The sequence below is a fragment of the Microtus pennsylvanicus genome, chromosome 4 (assembly GCF_037038515.1).
Source record: "Microtus pennsylvanicus isolate mMicPen1 chromosome 4, mMicPen1.hap1, whole genome shotgun sequence".
Lineage (NCBI taxonomy): Eukaryota > Metazoa > Chordata > Mammalia > Rodentia > Cricetidae > Microtus > Microtus pennsylvanicus.
The window spans coordinates 140,063,749-140,082,324 of NC_134582.1; the positions used below are offsets into that span (position 1 = coordinate 140,063,749).

The 18,576-nt window shown below is 40.8% G+C and overlaps 1 protein-coding gene and 1 pseudogene across 1 annotated transcript in view; one reads left to right on the plus strand and one right to left on the minus strand.

Moving 5' to 3' along the window:
• Positions 1–355: 355 nt before the first annotated feature.
• The window catches only part of LOC142848565 (uncharacterized), a 71,691-nt gene continuing 53,470 nt past the window's right edge, over positions 356–18,576 (plus strand). The window contains exons 1-4 of the mRNA XM_075970785.1: positions 356–648; positions 8,975–9,089; positions 9,245–9,418; positions 14,647–14,753. Coding sequence (XP_075826900.1) covers positions 356–648; positions 8,975–9,089; positions 9,245–9,418; positions 14,647–14,753 — 689 coding nt within the window. The remainder of the gene's footprint in view (positions 649–8,974; positions 9,090–9,244; positions 9,419–14,646; positions 14,754–18,576) is intronic.
• LOC142848566 (T-complex protein 1 subunit zeta pseudogene) lies at positions 4,694–8,620 on the minus strand (annotated as a pseudogene).

Below are 18,576 nucleotides of genomic sequence, written 5' to 3' on the forward strand. Positions count from 1 at the left end.
ATCCATAACTCGCATTCTGCATACCGTTGCATACTTGTGTCTACCAGCATGGCTTGACAAAAGCCGTTCTGTCAACTGTCTCTTCAGTTGATAGACACTAACCCTGGGACTGACTGGAGAGAACGTGGGAGAGACTTGGCAAATCTATGGCAAACGATAATATTTGGATCAGGAGTAGTGGGCTTAAAATAGCATTGATATTGCAACAAGCAGAGTAGACTAGTTAAATATATGTAGTATTAAAAACAGGAGGGGTGAACTTACAATTTGATATGAGACAGAGAGAGTCGGCTTGTTAAAATAACTGGTTGATACTGGGGCCGTCAGCGGTTGGCTTGCTGTAACGGTGCCTGAGATGGGAGGAGAGTACAGCCGAGGGGGAGGGTGGAGGCCTTGGGGTTCCCAAGGCGTCTCTGTGCTCTGTTGCTGTCCAGAAAAGAGTCTTGAAGAGACACCCTTAGGTTTCTGCAATATCAGTGGACGGAGAAACACCCCGTGCCTTGGGCCTCAGGATCCTGTGTATTTAGACATGTCCTACTTTCCTGACAACGACCTGCACATGGCGGCCTGTGCGGGAGATTTACCTTTTGTGCGGTTGTACTTCACTCTGGGCAAATATGAAGTCAATCACAGAGACAAGGAGAATAGGTAAGAGGGCCCTTAGACCTGGGCGAGGGCTGATGTGGGAGAAGACACCTTTACTGGCTCCCAAGACAAGAAAAAGGGCAGGAGAGTCCAGCTCTGCTCCCTGGCACCGCAGGTGCACCTGGGAGGGGACCCATGACCCAACCAACAAAGGGAAGAATTCTGGTTGCTTTCCCTTCTCCTAGGAGCCCCTTAGAGAGTCAACAGACTATTTAAAAGTGTTAAATAACAAAATTAAATCACATCGTTTTATCTTAGTGTACACATTAATATGATGTTAAATACATCGAGAAAAGTGAAAGACCATATTCTTCATAATGTATTACCTTCAAACCTAAAACTTCTTCAAATAAAATACAATAACCATTATATATGTTAGATATATTATATATGATGGATATATATACATGTATATATGTGTGTGTGTGTTTGTGTGTGTATACATATATAACATACATAACATTTAACTGGTGTGTGTGTTGTAAGGACCTGAACTAGGAAAGTAGTTGAGTGTACCTGTTTCTGCTACTGCATTTAAAAGTTGTACATATCTCTACTTCTTGGTTCCAGTAGGAGGGAAATAACATCGACCTACCTTAAAATACCAAACCATTAGAAGAACAAAGAGTTATAAAAAAATTACAGTGCATTCATTAGAAGGAATAATTCACCTTTGAAAGAGGCATAGACATAGAGAAATATTAGCATAGTCAGATGTAGCTTGTTATGCTAAGCAACAACTCAGCTTGATTGCATCCATACAAACACTGATCATGGGTTTTTATTAGCAATCTGGCGGTGGAGGGGAGGAGGCAGAAATCTTAAATAAATAAATAAGAAAAAAAGAAGTTTAATTACAAGTGTATTTCCCCATTTTATTGCTTTAATGTTTAATTTGAACATGAGGGTTTTTGACCATATTTTTATTTCTTTCTAGCTTATTTGCAGTAATACAGAATATCTACATTAATGTTGGCATTGAATCTTACTTTTTGACTCTTATGTGGTTTATTGATAATGGAGCTGCATGTACTTCTGTTATTCCTTCAGATAATCCTTTGAAGAGTAGGACTGTTCATGCACAGATGACAATTTCACACTTTCTCTTATTTTGTGTGTACACATGTGTTGATATTTTCTGTCAATACTTATTCTCTTCTGAGGAGAATTTTTTAATCTCTGCTTATAGATTTTCATATAGTATAAATATTATTGAGTATGTCTTTTTCTACATAGACTTATATAGGCAAATAATTGTATACTGGTTGTGCTAGATAGTTGTATGTCAACTTGACACAAGCTAAAGTCATCTGAGAAGAGGGAACCTCAATTTTAAAAACTGTTTCCATAAGATCAGGCTGTAGGGAGTTTTCTTAATTAGTGGTTGATGGGAGAGGACCCAACACATTGTGGGTGGTGACATTCTTGGACTGGTGGTCCTGAATTCTTTAAGAAAGCAGGTTGAGCAAGTCATAAGGAGCAAACCAGTAAGCAGCACCTTTCCTTGGCCTCTGCATCAGCTCCTGGCTTCAGGGTCCTGCCCTGTTTGAGTTCCTGTCCTGACTTTCTTCAATGTTGAACAGTGTTGTAGAAGTATAAGACAGATAAACACTTTCTTTCCTGTCATAGTTAGAGTTTCTATTGCTGTAAAGAGAAACCCTGGTAATATTTAATTGGGGTGACTCCTTTCCAGTTCAGAGGTTTACTTCATTATCATTATGGTGGGAAGCAAGGCAACATGCTGGCAGACATGGTGCTATAGAAGGAGCTGAGAGTTTTTACATCTTGACTCACAGGCAACAGGAAGTGATCTGTCTCACTGGGCATGGCTCGAGCATATATGAGACCTCAAAGCCCACCTTCACAATGACACACTTCCTCCAACAAGATCACACCTACTCCAACTAAGGCCTCACCTCCTGTTAGTGCTACTCCCTTCGGGGACCATTTTCTTTCAAACCACCACATCCCCCAGTATGCTTTGGTCATTGTGTTTTGTCACAGCAATAGAAACCCAAACTAGACACTGATCATAATTATGAAAATAAAAGATAGCAAGTATAATGGCTACTAATATTGCAAAGGTATTGTCGTATCTTATAAAAGTTCCTTTATAGAAATATAACTTTATTTTCTCATTCTCTCAATCCGTTCAGTCTCTGGACTTAACCCGAATATCTACTATGTACATACTGCTGTCTTTCAGGATCCATCCCTTCTTGAAAACTTGTTTTTTGCTTTGCCCAGACTAGCCATATGACTAAAATAAATCACACTTCCTCGTCTTACTCCTGCAATTTCTTTCTTTAGCTTAAAAGTTTCTTGAAAACCAAAGCCCTGATTACTGTGCGCTTGGCTCCTGCTTACTACTATTGTTGTTCTTATTGTATTTGTAAAAAAAAGTTAAGTGCAAATGGTATGACTAGATTGCAATGGATCCATTGTGTGTAGGATTGTGTTCTGACCCATGACCTTGAGTACTAATAAAAATCTTAACATTTCTACCAATTATAAAACAGAAGGAGGGGGCTGGAGAGATGGCTCAGTGGTTAAGAGCACCGCCTGCTCTTCTGAAGGTCCTGAGTTCAATTCCTGGCAACCACATGGTGGCTCACAACCATCTGTAATGAGATCTGTGCCCTCTTCTGGCTTGCAAGCAGAGTACTGAGAATACTGTATACATAATAAATAAATAAATAAATAAATAAATAAATAAATCTTAAAAATAGAAAAAGAAAATAAAGCAGGAGGAGGGCATTCCAGCTTCAGCATCTAAGGCAGCTGCAGTGCATAAACTGTATTTCCTACTATTTGGAGGTTGAGCAGTGTAGCAGCAGGCCACTTGTTTGTCCTGCCCGCCCAGCTAGCTTAGCCCAGAAACAACCACCCAGAAATTGTATTCATTAAAACACTGCTTGGCCATTAGCTCTAACTTCTTATTGGCTAACTCTTATATTAATTTATCCCATTTCTATTAATCTATATATTACCACGTGGATGTGCCTTATCAGGTAAAATTTCCAGCATCTGTCTCCCGGGGCTCCATGGCTTCTTCCTGACTCTGCCTCCTTTCTCCCAGCATGCCATTTAGTTTTCCCCACCTACCTAAGTTCTGCCCTATCAACAGGCCAAGGCAGCTTCTTTATTCATTAACCAATGAAAGCAACACATAGACAAAAGGATTTCCCACACCATTTCCCCTTTTCTGTTTAAACAAAAAGGAAGGCTTTAACTTTAACATAGTAAAATTACATATAACAAAACAGGTATCAAGCAAGAATTACCGTTACAATATTTCTATTTACATTCTTCTATCATAATGAAGGAAAACTATAACTATAGCTATCTATCTATTCTTCAACTCCATCAAAGATTCTAGAAGGGTATATTACCTAAGTAAATAGGAAGTGCATTGTAAGCAACTTCCAAAACTCTAGAAATGGCAGAGACATCTCTCTGCCTGGACAGTTACCCAAAGTTCTTCTGTATCATTGGGGGATCCATCTTCAGCCCATAGGCCCATAGAATCCAGCAGAGTTTTCCATGAAGCAGGAGATTTCAAAGACAGTTCTGCCTGTACTGGCAGTTTGTCCATCACATTTTTCTGTGTCCTGCAGAATGTCTGACAGACTCATGAAGCAGGAATCCTGAACGATCATCTCACCTTTAGGCAAGTTCAGCAGTCATTTCTCTGTGGATCCTGCATGTCCAGTTCATCTAACAAACTCCATAAGGAGTCTCTTCAATGCCCATCTTTTTCTTGAAGTAGATTGGTGCTGCCAGGAGCAGATGTATCTCATTGTCATGAAAAGTTCTAAGTTCGTTTTTGTGGATTAAAATGGGTCTTCTTTATAATTGAATGCATACAGACAGTGAAAAAAAACAATTTTACATTATTATAATTTAAATAGGTGCCAAATGTCCTATTCTCTTTTCTTCAACAAGGAAGAGAAAACTTCTTTTCCAAATCACTTGAAGTTTGGACAAAAATGACCATTTCCCCATATCATCCTGTAGTGTTACAGATGCAGCAGTAGGGGAGACTTTTTCAACCTTTCAGAGAGGACATCCCAGCTGTCATGATCTCATCCACCAGCAGAATGTTGGTGGCAATCACAGTACAGGAGTCAAGCAGCTGTTTCTTCACACAGTAGTTGTCCCACACACCCATCTCTGCTGCTACCATTGGCTCGCCTGTGTTCAAGTCCACACCTACTAGTTGACCCGATTCTGAATACTCAGCTTGAACTTTAGTGTTTCCTGAAGGTTAAAACCAGAGTTCTGCGCAAGATCCTTGGGAATAATGAGCAAGGCATTCGCAAATGCCTTGATGCCAAGCTGAGCCCTGCCCTTCACGCTGGGCTTGTATTTAATCAGAGCTTCTGCCACTGCCACTTCTACTGCACCAGCACCTGGGACAACATAGTCATCATTAATGGCATTTTTGACAGTCCTCAAGCCATCTCTTATTGCATCCTTGATTTGAGTTAGTGTGTGCTTATTTGGTCTTTTAACCAGCAATGTGTCAGAATGGGGATTGTTACATTTCTCAGTGAAGGTGAACTTCTCTTTGCCCAATGTATACTCATAGACAAGACCCACATGTCCTAAACATTCAGGATTCAGGTCCTCAAAGGAATTCGGAGCCATCCCACCACAAGCAAGTGTCTGCCTCTCCATGTTTATTCCCTTGGGGCGACGAAGAGCCACGATGTCTTCTTTTGCAAGGGGTCAATCACCTTTTGATTAATGACAAATCCTTTATCTGTGTCACCATAGACTTTCTTTTTCAGCTCTATTATCTTTTTAACTCTGTCTTCAATTAACTTCCTTTCAGCTTTTACTAGCTTTTCTCTCTCTTCCTCACTCTTGTAAAAGAACCCAGAATTCACTTCTGTTTTCTCATACTCCAAAGACACGTTGCATGTGAGGATATAGGCATTCTCCACTCTTTTCTTCATATCAGGATGCCGTGTTCCATGATCCAAAACAATCCCTCTGATTAAGCTTGTATCTGTTTCAGATTTATGTTTCATCTCCATGATCTCAACCATGGAGAGAGAGGTCAATGGGTTCATCTTTTTTCTTAACGGTCAAAATGAAGTCCACTACAGCCTCTGTTAAGACATCTGCAGGTTCAGCATGAACTTTAATTCACAGAGATGTTCTGGCCATATCGATAAATGTTTCTCTGTCCATCTCTCTGCTTGCTTTCACTTGTTCCAAGAACTGGAGTGCTCTTTCCTTTGTAGCTTCAAAGCCTTCGGTTATTATCCTGGGGTGAAGACCCTCGGAAATGTAGAGGTCCGCCTATTTCTGCAGCTTCCCATGATAAGGACATTGGATGTGGTGCTATCACCCCTTATGTCATCCTGGGCTGTAGCTACTTTTGCTATTAAAGAGGCTGTTGGGTGTTGAATTTGCATTTCGTGAAGTAGCACATTGCCATTTTTAGTAAGCTTGATGTCTCCAGCACCAGAAACAAGCATCTTCGTGGTGCCCAAGGTCCTTAGAACATCCTGCAGGCCCCTTGTCATGCTGATGTTCGCTGCCAGTGCTGTCTGCGCCCGGGCCACCTCGGCTTTAGGGTCTTCACTGCCACCATGGTTGGCCTAGCTCACGGAGAGGCCGAGCACAATGTGCTCTAGTAGGTCTTCTTGAAAAGTCTTATGCACCTGGACCCATCCTAAGTCCTTAAAACATTTAAATGCCATATTCAGAAGGTCTCTGAAAGATTTGAAGAATACCTATCTAACTGAAATATATCTCTATACATCTTGAAAATCTAACTAACATGACAATTTTGACTATTATGGATGACTATCTATTAAGGAATATTTTTTAATTATATATTACATTTTCAAATGAGCTTAACAATCACAATACCCCAATACACACACACACACACACACACACAGTATACACAAAGTTGACCTTAAATTTGTATTGACAAACCAAGATTCATACCAATGCAAATCTCTATAGCATATCCCCCTTTAAACGTAAAAGAACATTGTTAATCAGGTCTTTCATGGTGTATCCCATGTGTTTGGTTCATCTCAGTTAACAGTTGGGTGAAGTATTTTCTTTATGGGGGTGTTCACAGCAACCTTTCAGGGGGTCTTGTTCCATGAAACCATATTGGTCTAGAAGCAACCCTCAGGTTCTCATCTTCTGTGAAAACAAAAGAAGAACATCTTTTTCAAAGCATCATACCCTTAGACTTAAATTCTGAAGACAAGATACCTTTACAAAATACATGCTGGTTCAGCTTAGCAGCCCATACAATGAAATGTCTGTCTGTACTTAGCTCCTTCACAGTCAAAAAATTCAAAGAAGACATAATACTATACATAATCCAGACTCTGTGAATTTTCCATCTTTATGTGGCTTATTTTTTTACTCCTTTTAATCTATGACTGTCTGTACTCTGTCTCTTTAAAGACTTTTTAAACTTCTTTTTCAACTTTCTATACTCTTTTTCTTCTCTCTTCCAAGCATACGAACATTTATCCAGCACTGTGACCCATTTAGAAGTCTTTTATGTCTGAATCTGTCCTATTGTGAATCTGTAATTCTTTACTGTCCAGGAGCACTTCTTAAAATGCTCACCACTTCTTAAAACCTAAAGTTGTGCCATTAGTAAGGTATATATGGTACTGCCTGCTCACTCAGGGGAGCTGCTCACTGCCTCTGAGAGACATGCACAGTGCCCCATCTCTAGGCACACAGCCTGTCCATGCTGCCATTAAGCAAGCTGCAGAGGTCTGCTCACAAACCCCACTCAAAAACTTGGTCTCCTGAAAGAGCCAGAGGTTGTGCTGGCAGCCTGGCTCAGAAAGCTGGCATTTTTAAATGGCCACGGCTTTTTCCCCCTGAATCAGATAAACCTCTCTTAAAGGAGCTATGGCAGGCCACCAGCAAACAGCAAGAAGCTCTGTTAAACTCTGTATTTTTGTGTCTAGAATTCCCTTTCAAGCCCTCTCATGTTTTATGTGAATTTAGCTAGCAGAAGTTGGAGCAGGCCACTTATTTGTCCTGGCTGCTCAGCTAGCTTAGCCCAGAAATAACCACCCAGAAATTGTATTCATTAAAACACTGCTTGGCCCATTAGCTCTAACTTCTTATTGGCTAACTCTTATATTAACTTAACCCATTTCTATTAATCTGTATATTGCCACGTGGCTGTGCCTTATCAGGTAAAATTCCCAGCATCTATCTCCTGCAGCTCCATGGCTTCTTTCTGACTCTGCCTCCTTTCTCCCAGCATTCCATTTAGTTTTCCCCACCTACCTAAGTTCTGCCCTATCAACAGGCCAAGGCAGTTTCTTTATTCATTAATCAATGAAAACAACACATAGACAGAAGGACCTCTCACACTAGAGCAGGAAGAGAATGAATGTGTGGCCAGCCTGGACAGGAGCACCCTGTCTCACTTCAAAAAACAAACCACCTCATACTTGCTGAAATATAGAATCCTTAGACCATCTACGGAATGGGGTGGTTGTATAGTTTCATCTTCCTGAAATACTATGCATGTTAAACTGATATCTAGTTATGAAGTTATGATATCTAGAATGTTATGAGTAAAACTTTCTTACTTTGTTTACATTCTTGATGTAGCATTACAATGTTTTATTTTATCAGAACAGAAATGAAGCCTAGAAGGGAACAGAAATAGCCTGTAGGTAACAGAGTTTAAAGTAGGGTTAAAACAAGGTTTGAAGATAAAATCCCCCCCCCATCAAGACACATATATTTGAGCTTTTGGACCTCAGATGGTAGCTCTGTTTTGGAAATTATGGAAGTTTCTGGGGGTCAGACTTTAGACGTCTAGCCAGTTGTTATCCAGTCCCTTCACTGTTTTCTGAATGCTACCATGGAGATATGGCTTATAGGACATAAGATCTACTTTGTGGTAGGAGTGTGGACAAGTCTGGAGTTGAGTATCAGAAAAGAATGCTACGAGCTTCATGACCCGTTCAAGTGCAAAAGACTGTTGACCAATGGAAGCAGACAGGAAAAGGCTGGGCCAGGAGACTTGGAAACAAGGGGTCTGCCGTAAATTGGGATAGACATCATTTGTAGTAAATTCTGACAAAGGATCTATGTTCTATATCCTGAAATTTAAATGAGGCTTCCTGCAAATGAAGCAGATTGATTGTGTGTGTGTTTATGGTTTATGTATGTGTGTTTTGGAAGAAATTTCACAAATACAGAAATTTTTTTAGAAGGACATTACGTATTTATTTCAAAGGCACATGCACAATATGCTATTTAACAGTTTCAATTACTTGAATACTTGTGCATATCCGTAATTTCCCTGTAGGAATGCCCTGCACTTTGCCTGCTTCTACGGACATCTAGAACTGGTGACTTACCTCTGGAGGCGTGGCTGTGAGATTAATGGGTGTGACAATCGTAACATCACACCCCTGATGAAGGTAGATCATAGTCATTTTAAGCATGGGATGCTTTTGATTTAAGCAAAGAAAAAAATGAATTCATCTTATGTAAATACAATTAATTGGTGAAACCCATGAGTGTGTAGCGTAAATTCTTTGAGTTGACCATGTGCTTCTTGTTACAATCCCTCAAGGCTGTCCAAAGCTGGGAAGAGGAAATCGTGTGTTTTCTGCTAGAGCATCATGCTAACCCGCACATTAAAGACAGCAATGGAGACACTGCTCTCCACTATGCAGTCTATGCCGGGAAGCCAGCAATAGCTGCCAAGCTACTACTTTATGGAGCAAATATTGAGGAAAGAACAAAAGTAAGGATCATTTTGCTTAGAAACACATGTGATGTATGTAGGGCTAGTCACCCATGTTTAGAAGCTCACGCATTCCCTGAATGAAAATGCTTAGACATTTGTAATGGAAATCATCTTAAGTGTTGGTACTTTGGAAAGTGCAGCTTTCTTCTGTACATTCAGGACAAAGGTATGTGGAATCACTGAATTCATTAAAGGTAAGATTTGCGATTTATTCAATAATCTTTTAAACACTTTTTGGTCAAAATTAAAAATCAACACAATAAAGCAATTTTAGTCTTCCAAACAAGCACCAACTTAAACAAAAGTATTTTGAACTAAATGGAAACAGTAACACTGTTGATAAGTTCTATCTACCTTGCTGATGGGAGAATAATGGAAACAAATTGATGAGAAATATTCAGACTAATTTGGAAGTTATGCAATCAACACAAAGTGCCAAGAAGGCTTTGCTAATTGTTAGGTTTTTTTTTCTAAGTTGCTTTGGATAGGGCATTCTTCAGCTTTCAATTCGTTTTTAGTTGAACTTACTGAGAGAAGGGTATTATTGAAACTTTTGATTTGTAAAGAGGTTGTGAGGAAGACAGAGTAAAGATTGTTCCTAGTAGGGTTGCTATACTTAAATTTAATCTTATAAAATAGCTTTTGAATATTCATCACAATAATGTGATATTATTTGCAGAGAAAGGTAATCAATTTGACTATTTTTGTTTATTGTTATTTTTGAGATTGTTTCCTTTCCCCAACCCTTCCATAAATCCATCCCATTCTCATTCAAATTCATGACCCATTTTTCATTCATTGTTATGGCATTTAAATGTATAAATAACCTGTTGAGTCCATATAATGCTACATGTATGATGTATATGTATGTTTTCAGGGCTGACCACTTGGCACTGAACAACCCATTGGTGTGTTCTTTCCTTTCTGAGGGGACCCCAGCTTTACTAAGTCCCCTGTAGTTCTTTGTGTAGGGTTGAGACCTCTTGAACTGTACGCCTTCCAGTTTGGCATGTTCATTGGTGTTTTCCTTGCTCAGCTCACATTTTGGGCAGTCATGTTGGTGGAACTTTATATGTATAACTTTTGATCTTACTAGGAGAAAATCTCACAGCAGACTCCCAGAGCTTCTGGCTCTTTCAGTCCTTTTGTCCAGTCTACAACAATGCTTGCTCCCCGAGGCTCAGGTGTGGGAGCATTTTGTAGTTGTATCCATTGGGACGGGGCTACACAACTCTGCATTTTGATTGGTTGTGGTTTTCTGTAGTGCTCTCTGTCTGTTGCAGAGAAGTTTCCTTGGTGAAGTGTGAAGACTACACTTATTTGAGGACATACAGAAGAAGTGGGAGGAGGGCAAAGAGGAATAGGAGGATAAAAGTAGTCTGATATGGAAAATTGGAAATTGCGTGTCTTTTAGGGTGAGGCAGGTCAATAGAGATTGGGCTATTAAGAGGCTAAAATAGCCTCTAACATTCTAACTCTCCACAATTAGAGATACAACAGCAAGAGCACAGCTTGTGGAAACCTCAGCAGATGTAGCTGCTCTTGGCAGCCTCATCTTATATCCACGGCAGCTCATGTCCCGCTGTAGCCCGGAATGGAGTATATCAAAGGGTTATTTATTTGGGGATAAACTCACAGTAAGGGTAGTGATCCACAGTTCTCTGTGTGCGCTGGAAACTGGAACTGAATCCAGCAGATAAAACAAGGGGGGCCCACTTGCACACTTTTCATCTGTACTTAACAATACATGAGACCACGCCCAAAGTGGGCCGGCATCTTAAAGGCTATTGGCCAAAGGAGTTCCCACAACATCCCACGTAGCCAGGAGTTTATCCTAGAATCTGGTGAGACTGTAACATCAGGAAGGCAGATCTTCATGGGAAAGAAGTAATTATCAAAGGCTACTAAGGAAGAAACTTCTTTATTTTACTATCTATTGGCCATATTATAATCCAGGTTTAATTAGTCAGTTTTGTTCTCTATAAATGATATAACATTGATATAATGGAAATGTTATAGCTAGCATTAAAATAATTAAAAGCATCACTTCTGAAAGGAGAAGAGATGACAGATGAGAGAATGGTGGTCTAATTGAAGCTAGATAAGGCAACCACTACACTAAATGGAGTTAGATCTAGGGGAGAGCCAATCTAATTGACTTGACCTATTTAATTCATATAAATAGGAAAAGATTAACTCAGAGATTAAATATGGGCTTAAAATATGGGTGTCTTTCAGGGTGGTGGTGGTGCACGCCTTTAATACCAATACGTGGGAGGCAGAAGCAGGCGGATCTCTGAGTGTGACGCCAGCCTGGTCTCCAAGAGTTAGTTCCAAAACTACAGAAAATTCGGTATCGAAAAATAAACAAACAAAAACAAAACAAAAAAGAAAGAAAGGAAAGAAAAGAAAAAAGGAAAATAAAAAAAAATAGATGTCTCCAAAACTGAGGCTTTTGATGTTGTTAATTTAGAATTAGATCTCTTTTACCTAAATTATACCAAATAAGAAAATCTTTTACAAAGACAGTAAGAACATTTGAATCTTAGGACGGGGAAAACACTTGAATCGTTTTAAACATGAAAACTACTTGAATAAAGTAGGGGTCTGGGTAAATGAACAGCCATACAAAGCACTGTTAAAGTACGGACATGACAGCACTTTCACCTGCACCAGAGTGGTGCACAGAGGGAAGTTTGAAGGCACAGAGAGATGAGTGGGGGCGGACGTGGAAAGTGAGATTCCTTGAAGAGTTTTCCATAGAGGACAAGAATAGCTGTCACCCTCTTATTTGAAAGCCACTTGCACAAGTACCAAGCTATGGCTGAGTAAGTATGGGGCGGAGGGCGGGGGAGCACCATGGCTGAGAGAGCCTTTGGAAGTGGGAGGGATTATGGAAGGGGTGGATCATAAGCTTTTATCTGATACACAGGGTGAAATCCATCATTTTGGAAAGGCCGAGGCCAGGCAGGCACCCAGGTGGGGAGGGGAGCTCTCAGCAGATGTCAGAGCCAGCCAAGAAAGGCCCTGAATGGACCCTGGCACCTAGCCAGGGGACTGGTTGAGAGGAGAGAGAGACAGCAGGGTCAAGGGGGCTAGAGAAACGGGCCAGTTTTTCATGGAGTTACTGAATTTAAAAAGTTGTGTAAGACTGGCAAAGGTAGGGGAAGTTTCATGGGTAGAAACAGGCTTTAATGACATCGGTTTCCTACCATTTACCACTGTGCGGTATGTAGTTCTAAGTCAGCAAGAATTGTGAGGTGAAAGATACCTTTTTAGGTCACTGAAATCCATCGCCTGATTTGTACTGTGGCCAGATACTGTTACAGAAACTTAACAGTCTCTTTGGTTTATTTCTCCTCCGGGATAAAGTGTTTAAAAGTGTATAAAAGCTATTTAGTGTTGTGGAATATTATTTTAAGATGTGTTACGTTTGTTAATGTGTGGAAAGTTTGTTTAGTGATGCAACGATGTGTTGCATTCTTTTATGTTGCATCTGTAAAGCTGTGTTATTTTACCTGTCTAAAACACCTGATTGGTCTATAAAGAGGTGAATAGTGGACTTCTGGGTAGGAGAAAGAACTAGGTGGGACTGCCAGGCATAGAGAATAAATAATAGAAGAGAGAAGAAGAGCGATGGGTGAGAAAAGAAGGGGAGAGGGATGCTAGGGGCCAGCGACCTATCCACAAAACCAGTCCTGGAGCAAGAAGAGAAGAAAGATATGTAGAATAAATAGTTAAAATATAAAAGAAGAGAAATGGGTTAATTTAAGTTAGAAAAGCTGGCTAGAAATAAGAATAAGTCTCTGTGTGTTTATTTTGGAGTTGAGTGGCGGGCCCACAAAGAATAAAGAGTAAAAGAATTCAACTACAATCTAGGGGAGAGTCATTTGGTAGTTGAGAGTGAGGTGCCCATTATGAGGCCTGTGAATCAAGCAAGTGGAGAAGAACAAGGGAGAAAAACATTCTTGTAATTCCCAGTTCTCAGAGGTGTGGCAAATGTCACAGCAGGCAGATCAGACATGATATCGAGCATTTCCCCAAATACAAAATGATCTGAGCCAGAGTCCTGCACCATGCCAGGGGAATCACGTAACTTAGCATGGGAATTTACTTGGTTCAGAAATGAGTAAGTGCCCCAGATGTGAAAGACTCACTACTTTAGGGCAGGGCCAAGAGGCAGCACCAAGAGAAGGAGAGGTTCCTAAAGTGTTATGCACTTCAGTAGAGCTCCATCTGAGTCTCCTACACCATTATGAAGATTTTGGAGAGGGCATTGTCTTAGGGTTTCTATTGCTGGAACAAAACACTATGACCAAAAAACAAGTTAGAGAGAAAGGGCTTATATGGCTTATACATCACTGCTCATCACTGAAGGAAGTCAGTACTAGGAACTCAAACAGGGAAGGAACCTGAAGGCAAGAGCTGCTGTAGAAGCCATGGAGGGGCTGCTTACTGACATGCTCCTCATGACTTGTTCAGTCTGCTGTCCTATAGAACCCAGGACCAGCAGTACAGGGATAGCACTGAAAACCTAACAGTAATAATGGTGATAGAAATCCTTTTGATAATTTATCTTTAGCAGTCCCGTGCAACAAATTATTCGTGTAAGTAACATTGGAAGAATTGAATGCATATATAGTATAAATCAAGTTCTAGAACATTTCTAGAGTAGGCAATTTGTAATTTAATTTAAAATTTGACATTTGGCTTTTGTGAAGAAAGAAAATATTTCAGCTGGGTGATAGTGGTGCATGGCCTTTAATCCCAGCGCTTGGGAGGCAGAGGGAGGCAAATCTCTGTGAGTTCGAGACCAGCCTGGTCTACAAGAGCAAGTTCCAGGACAGGCTCCAAAAGCTACACAGAAACCATTCCACTTGTGAATGGTAATTTAATAACCATACAACACGGGTACCAATAGTCCAAAATTTAAGAATATTGGGGTTTAGATGGGAGCAATTAAGTGACTCTAAAATGCCAAGATAAATTTAATAATGGGAACAAAGTTTTATAGACACAAAACTATTTCAAGTGAGGGTTGCGGAGGACTAGTGTTCATGTTCCATCTGTGGACAGGGGGCAGCATTTTGGCAGGAACTGGAGAGCCTGCATGAAAGCATAATGGGGTGACAAGGAAAGGATGGCTTTAATGACCTCTCCTAACTCTGTTTCATGTTTGTGTGCATTGAGTCTGTAGAATGTAAGTTGATTTTGTTGTTTTTCAGGATAACCTCACACCACTATTGCTTGCTCTCAGGGAAAACAGGCTGAATATGGCGCAGTTCCTAGTAAGCACGGGAGCCAGTGTGCATGCGGTGGACCCTCAGAGAAGGTAGCATTTGACTTCAGACCCTCTAATGTTGTTCTAAACTGCAGACAGCCATGCACATAAAATAGTACGTGAATAGGAACAACAATATTGACTTATAGGAATATACTGGAAACCAAGCATGTATTATCTGTTAGTATTGCTTTTCCTCCTCCAACCCCAGACAGGATTCTTTGTGTGGCCCTGGCTGTCCTAGAACTTATTCTTTAGATCAGGCTGGCCATGAATGCAGAGATCTACCTGCCTCTGCCTTATGCTGACTGAGATTAAAGGCATGAGCCACCACATCCAGCTTAGAATTTCAATAATTCAAAGTGAGTGATATATAATAGGGTTTATACTGTCATTAATATTGACCAATTTCTCTAATTTTTAATCTAATATTAGTGCATATGATCTTATATTAGCCAAAATGTATTAATTTTGTTTTAATATACTTTTTTTATTGATAAAAGGAGAATAAAAAAAAAAACAAATTTCCATCTCCTCCCAGCCTCCCATTTCCCTCCCCCTCCTCCCACTCTTCTCCCCCTCCTCCCACCCCTCTCCCCTTCTCCCCACTCCTCTCCCCCTCCCTCTCCAGTCCAAAGAGCAGTCAGGGTTCCCTGCCCTGTGGTAAGTCGTAGGTCCTCCCCCCTCCGTCCATATCTAGGAAGGTGAACATCCAAACTGGCTAGGCTCCCACCAAGCCAGCACATTAAGTAGGATCAAAACCCCGTGCCATTGTCCTTGGCGTCTCATCAGCCCTGATTGTTCGCCATGTTCAGAGAGTCCAGTTTTATCCCATGCTTTTTCGGCAACAGTCCAGCTGGCCTTGGTGAGCTCCCAGTAGATCAGCTCCACTGTCTCAGTGGGTGGGTGCACCCCTCGTGGTCCCGACTTCTTTGCTCATGTTCTCCCTCCTTCTGCTCCTCATTGGGACCTTGGGAGCTCAGTCCAGTGCTCCAGTGTGGGTCTCTGTCTCTATCTCCATCCATCACCAGATGAAGGTTCTATGATGATATGCAAGATATTTGTCAGTATTGCTCTAGGATAGGGTCATTTCAGGTTCCCTATCCTCAGCTGCCCAAGGAACTAACTGGGGACCTCAGCTTGGGCACCTGGGAGCCCCTCTAGGGTCAAGTCTCTTGAACACCCTAAAGTGGCTCCCTTAACTAAGAATTGTGGTTCCGTGCTCCCCTATCCAACCTTCCTTTATCCCGATCCTCCTGTTTCCCCAAGTCCCCCCCCCTCCTTCCCTTCTGCCTTTTCTCTCCCCTTCTCTCCTTACCCCCATCCCACCCCACCCCCAAGATCCCAATTTTCTCCCCGGCAATTTTGTCTACTTCCCTTAGCCAAGAGGATAACTATATGTTTTTCCTTGGGTTCACCTTCTTACTTAGCTTCTTTAGGTTCACCTATTGTAGACTCCGTGACCCCTATTTATGGCTAGAAACCAATTATGAGTAGTACATCCCATGTTCATCTTTTTGGGTCTGGGATACCTCACTCAGGATAGTGTGTTCTATTTCCATCCATTTGTATGCAAAATTCGAGAAGTCATTGTTTTTTACCGCAGTGTAGTACTCTAGTGTGTATATATTCCATACTTTCTTCATCCATTCTTCCATTGAAGGGCATCTAGGTTGTTTCCAGGTTCTGGCTATTACAAATAATACTGCTATGAACATGGTTGAACAAATGCTTTTGTCATATGATAGGGCATCTCTTGGGTATAATCCCAGGAGTGGTATTGCTGGGTCCAGGGGTAGGTTGATCCCGAATTTCCTGAGAAACCGAAACACTGACTTCCACAGTGGTTGCACAAGATTGCATTCCCACCAGCAATGGATGAAGGTACCCCTTCCTCCACAGCCTCTCCAGCAAAGGCTATCCTTGGTGTTTTTGACTTTAGCCATTCTGACAGGTGTAAGATGATATCTCCAAGTTGTTTTGATTTGCATTTCCCTGATTGCTAAGGAAATTGAGCACGACCTTAAGTGTCTTTTGGCCATTTGAACATCTTCTGTTGAGAATTCTCTGTTCAGTTCAGTTCCCCATTTTTTTTTTTTTTTTTGGTTTTTTCGAGACAGGGTTTCTCTGTGGTTTTGGAGCCTGTCCTGGAACTAGCTCTTGTAGACCAAGCTGGTCTCGAACTCACAGAGATCTGCCTGCCTCTGCCTCCCGAGTGCTGGGATTAAAGGCGTGCGCCACCACCGCCCGGCCAGTTCCCCATTTTTTAATTGGGTTACTTAGCATTTTAAAGTCTAGTTTCTTGAGTTCTCTATATATTTTGGAGATCAGACCTTTGTCTGTTGCGGGGTTGGTGAAGATCTTCTCCCAGTCAGTAGGTTGCCTTTGTGTCTTAGTGACAGTGTCTTTTGCTTTACAGAAGCTTCTCAGTTTAAGTAGGTCCCATTTATTCAATGTTGCCCTTAATGTCTGTGCTGCTGGGGTTATACGTAAGAAGCAATCACCTGTGCCCATCTGTTGTAGGGTATTTCCCACTTTCTCTTCTATCAGGTTCAGTGTTTTCGGGCTGATATTGATGTCTTTAATCCATTTGGACTTGAGTTTTGTGCACGGTGATAGATATGGGTCTACATTCTTCTACAGGTTGACATCCAGTTGTGCCAGCACCATTTGTTGAAGATGCTTTCTTTCTTCCATTGTATACTTTTAGCTCCTTTATCGAAAATGAGGTGTTCATAGGTTTGTGGGGTAAAATCCGGGTCTTCTATATGATTCCATTGGTCGACTTCTCTGTTTTTATGCCAGTACCACCCTGTTTTCATTACTGTAGCTCTGTAATAGAGTTTGAAGTCAGGGATGGTAATGCCTCCAGAAGATCCTTTATTGTATAGGATTGTTTTGGCTATCCTGGGTTTTTTGTTTTTCCATATAAAGTTGATTATTGTCCTCTCCAGATCTGTGAAGAATTTTGATGGGATCTTGATGGGGATTGCATTGAATCTATAAATTGCCTTTGGTAGAATTGCCATTTTTACTATGTTGATCCTCCCAATCCAAGAGCAAGGGATGTCTATCCATTTTTTGGTATCCTCATCAATTTCTTTCTTCAATGCCTTAAAGTTCTTGTCAAATAGATCTTTGACTTCCTTGGTTAGATTTACCCCAAGATATTTTATGCTGTTTGTGTCTATCGTGAATGGAGAAGCTTCTCTGATTTCCCTCTCTGCTTCCATATCCTTTGTGTATAAGAGGGCGACTGATTTTTTTGAGTTGATCTTGTATCCTGCCACATTACTAAAGCTGTTTATCAGCTGTAAAAGTTCTTTGGTGGAGTTTTGGGGGTCGCTTATGTACACTATCATATCATCTGCAAATAATGAAAGTTTAACTTCTTCCTTTCCAATTCGAATCCCCTTGATCCCATTATGTTGTCTTATTGCTATTGCTAGAACTTCAAGCACTATATTGAAGAGGTATGGCGAAAGTGGACAGCCTTGTCGTGTTCCTGAGTTAAGCGGGATGGCTTTGAGTTTCTCTCCGTTTAATTTGATATTAGCTGTCGGCTTGCTGTATATAGCTTTTATTATATTTAGGTATGACCCTTGTATCCCTAATCTCTCCAAGACTTTTAACATAAATGGATGTTGAATTTTGTCAAATGCTTTTTCAGCATCTAATGAAATGATCATATGGTTTTTTTTCTTTCAGTTTATTTATATGCTGGATTACATTGATAGATTTTCGTATGTTGAACCAGTCCTGCATCTCAGGAATGAAGCCTACTTGATCATAATGGATAATTTTTCGGATGTGCTCTTGGATTCGGTTTGCCAGTATTTTGTTGAGGATTTTTGCGTCGATATTCATGAGTGAG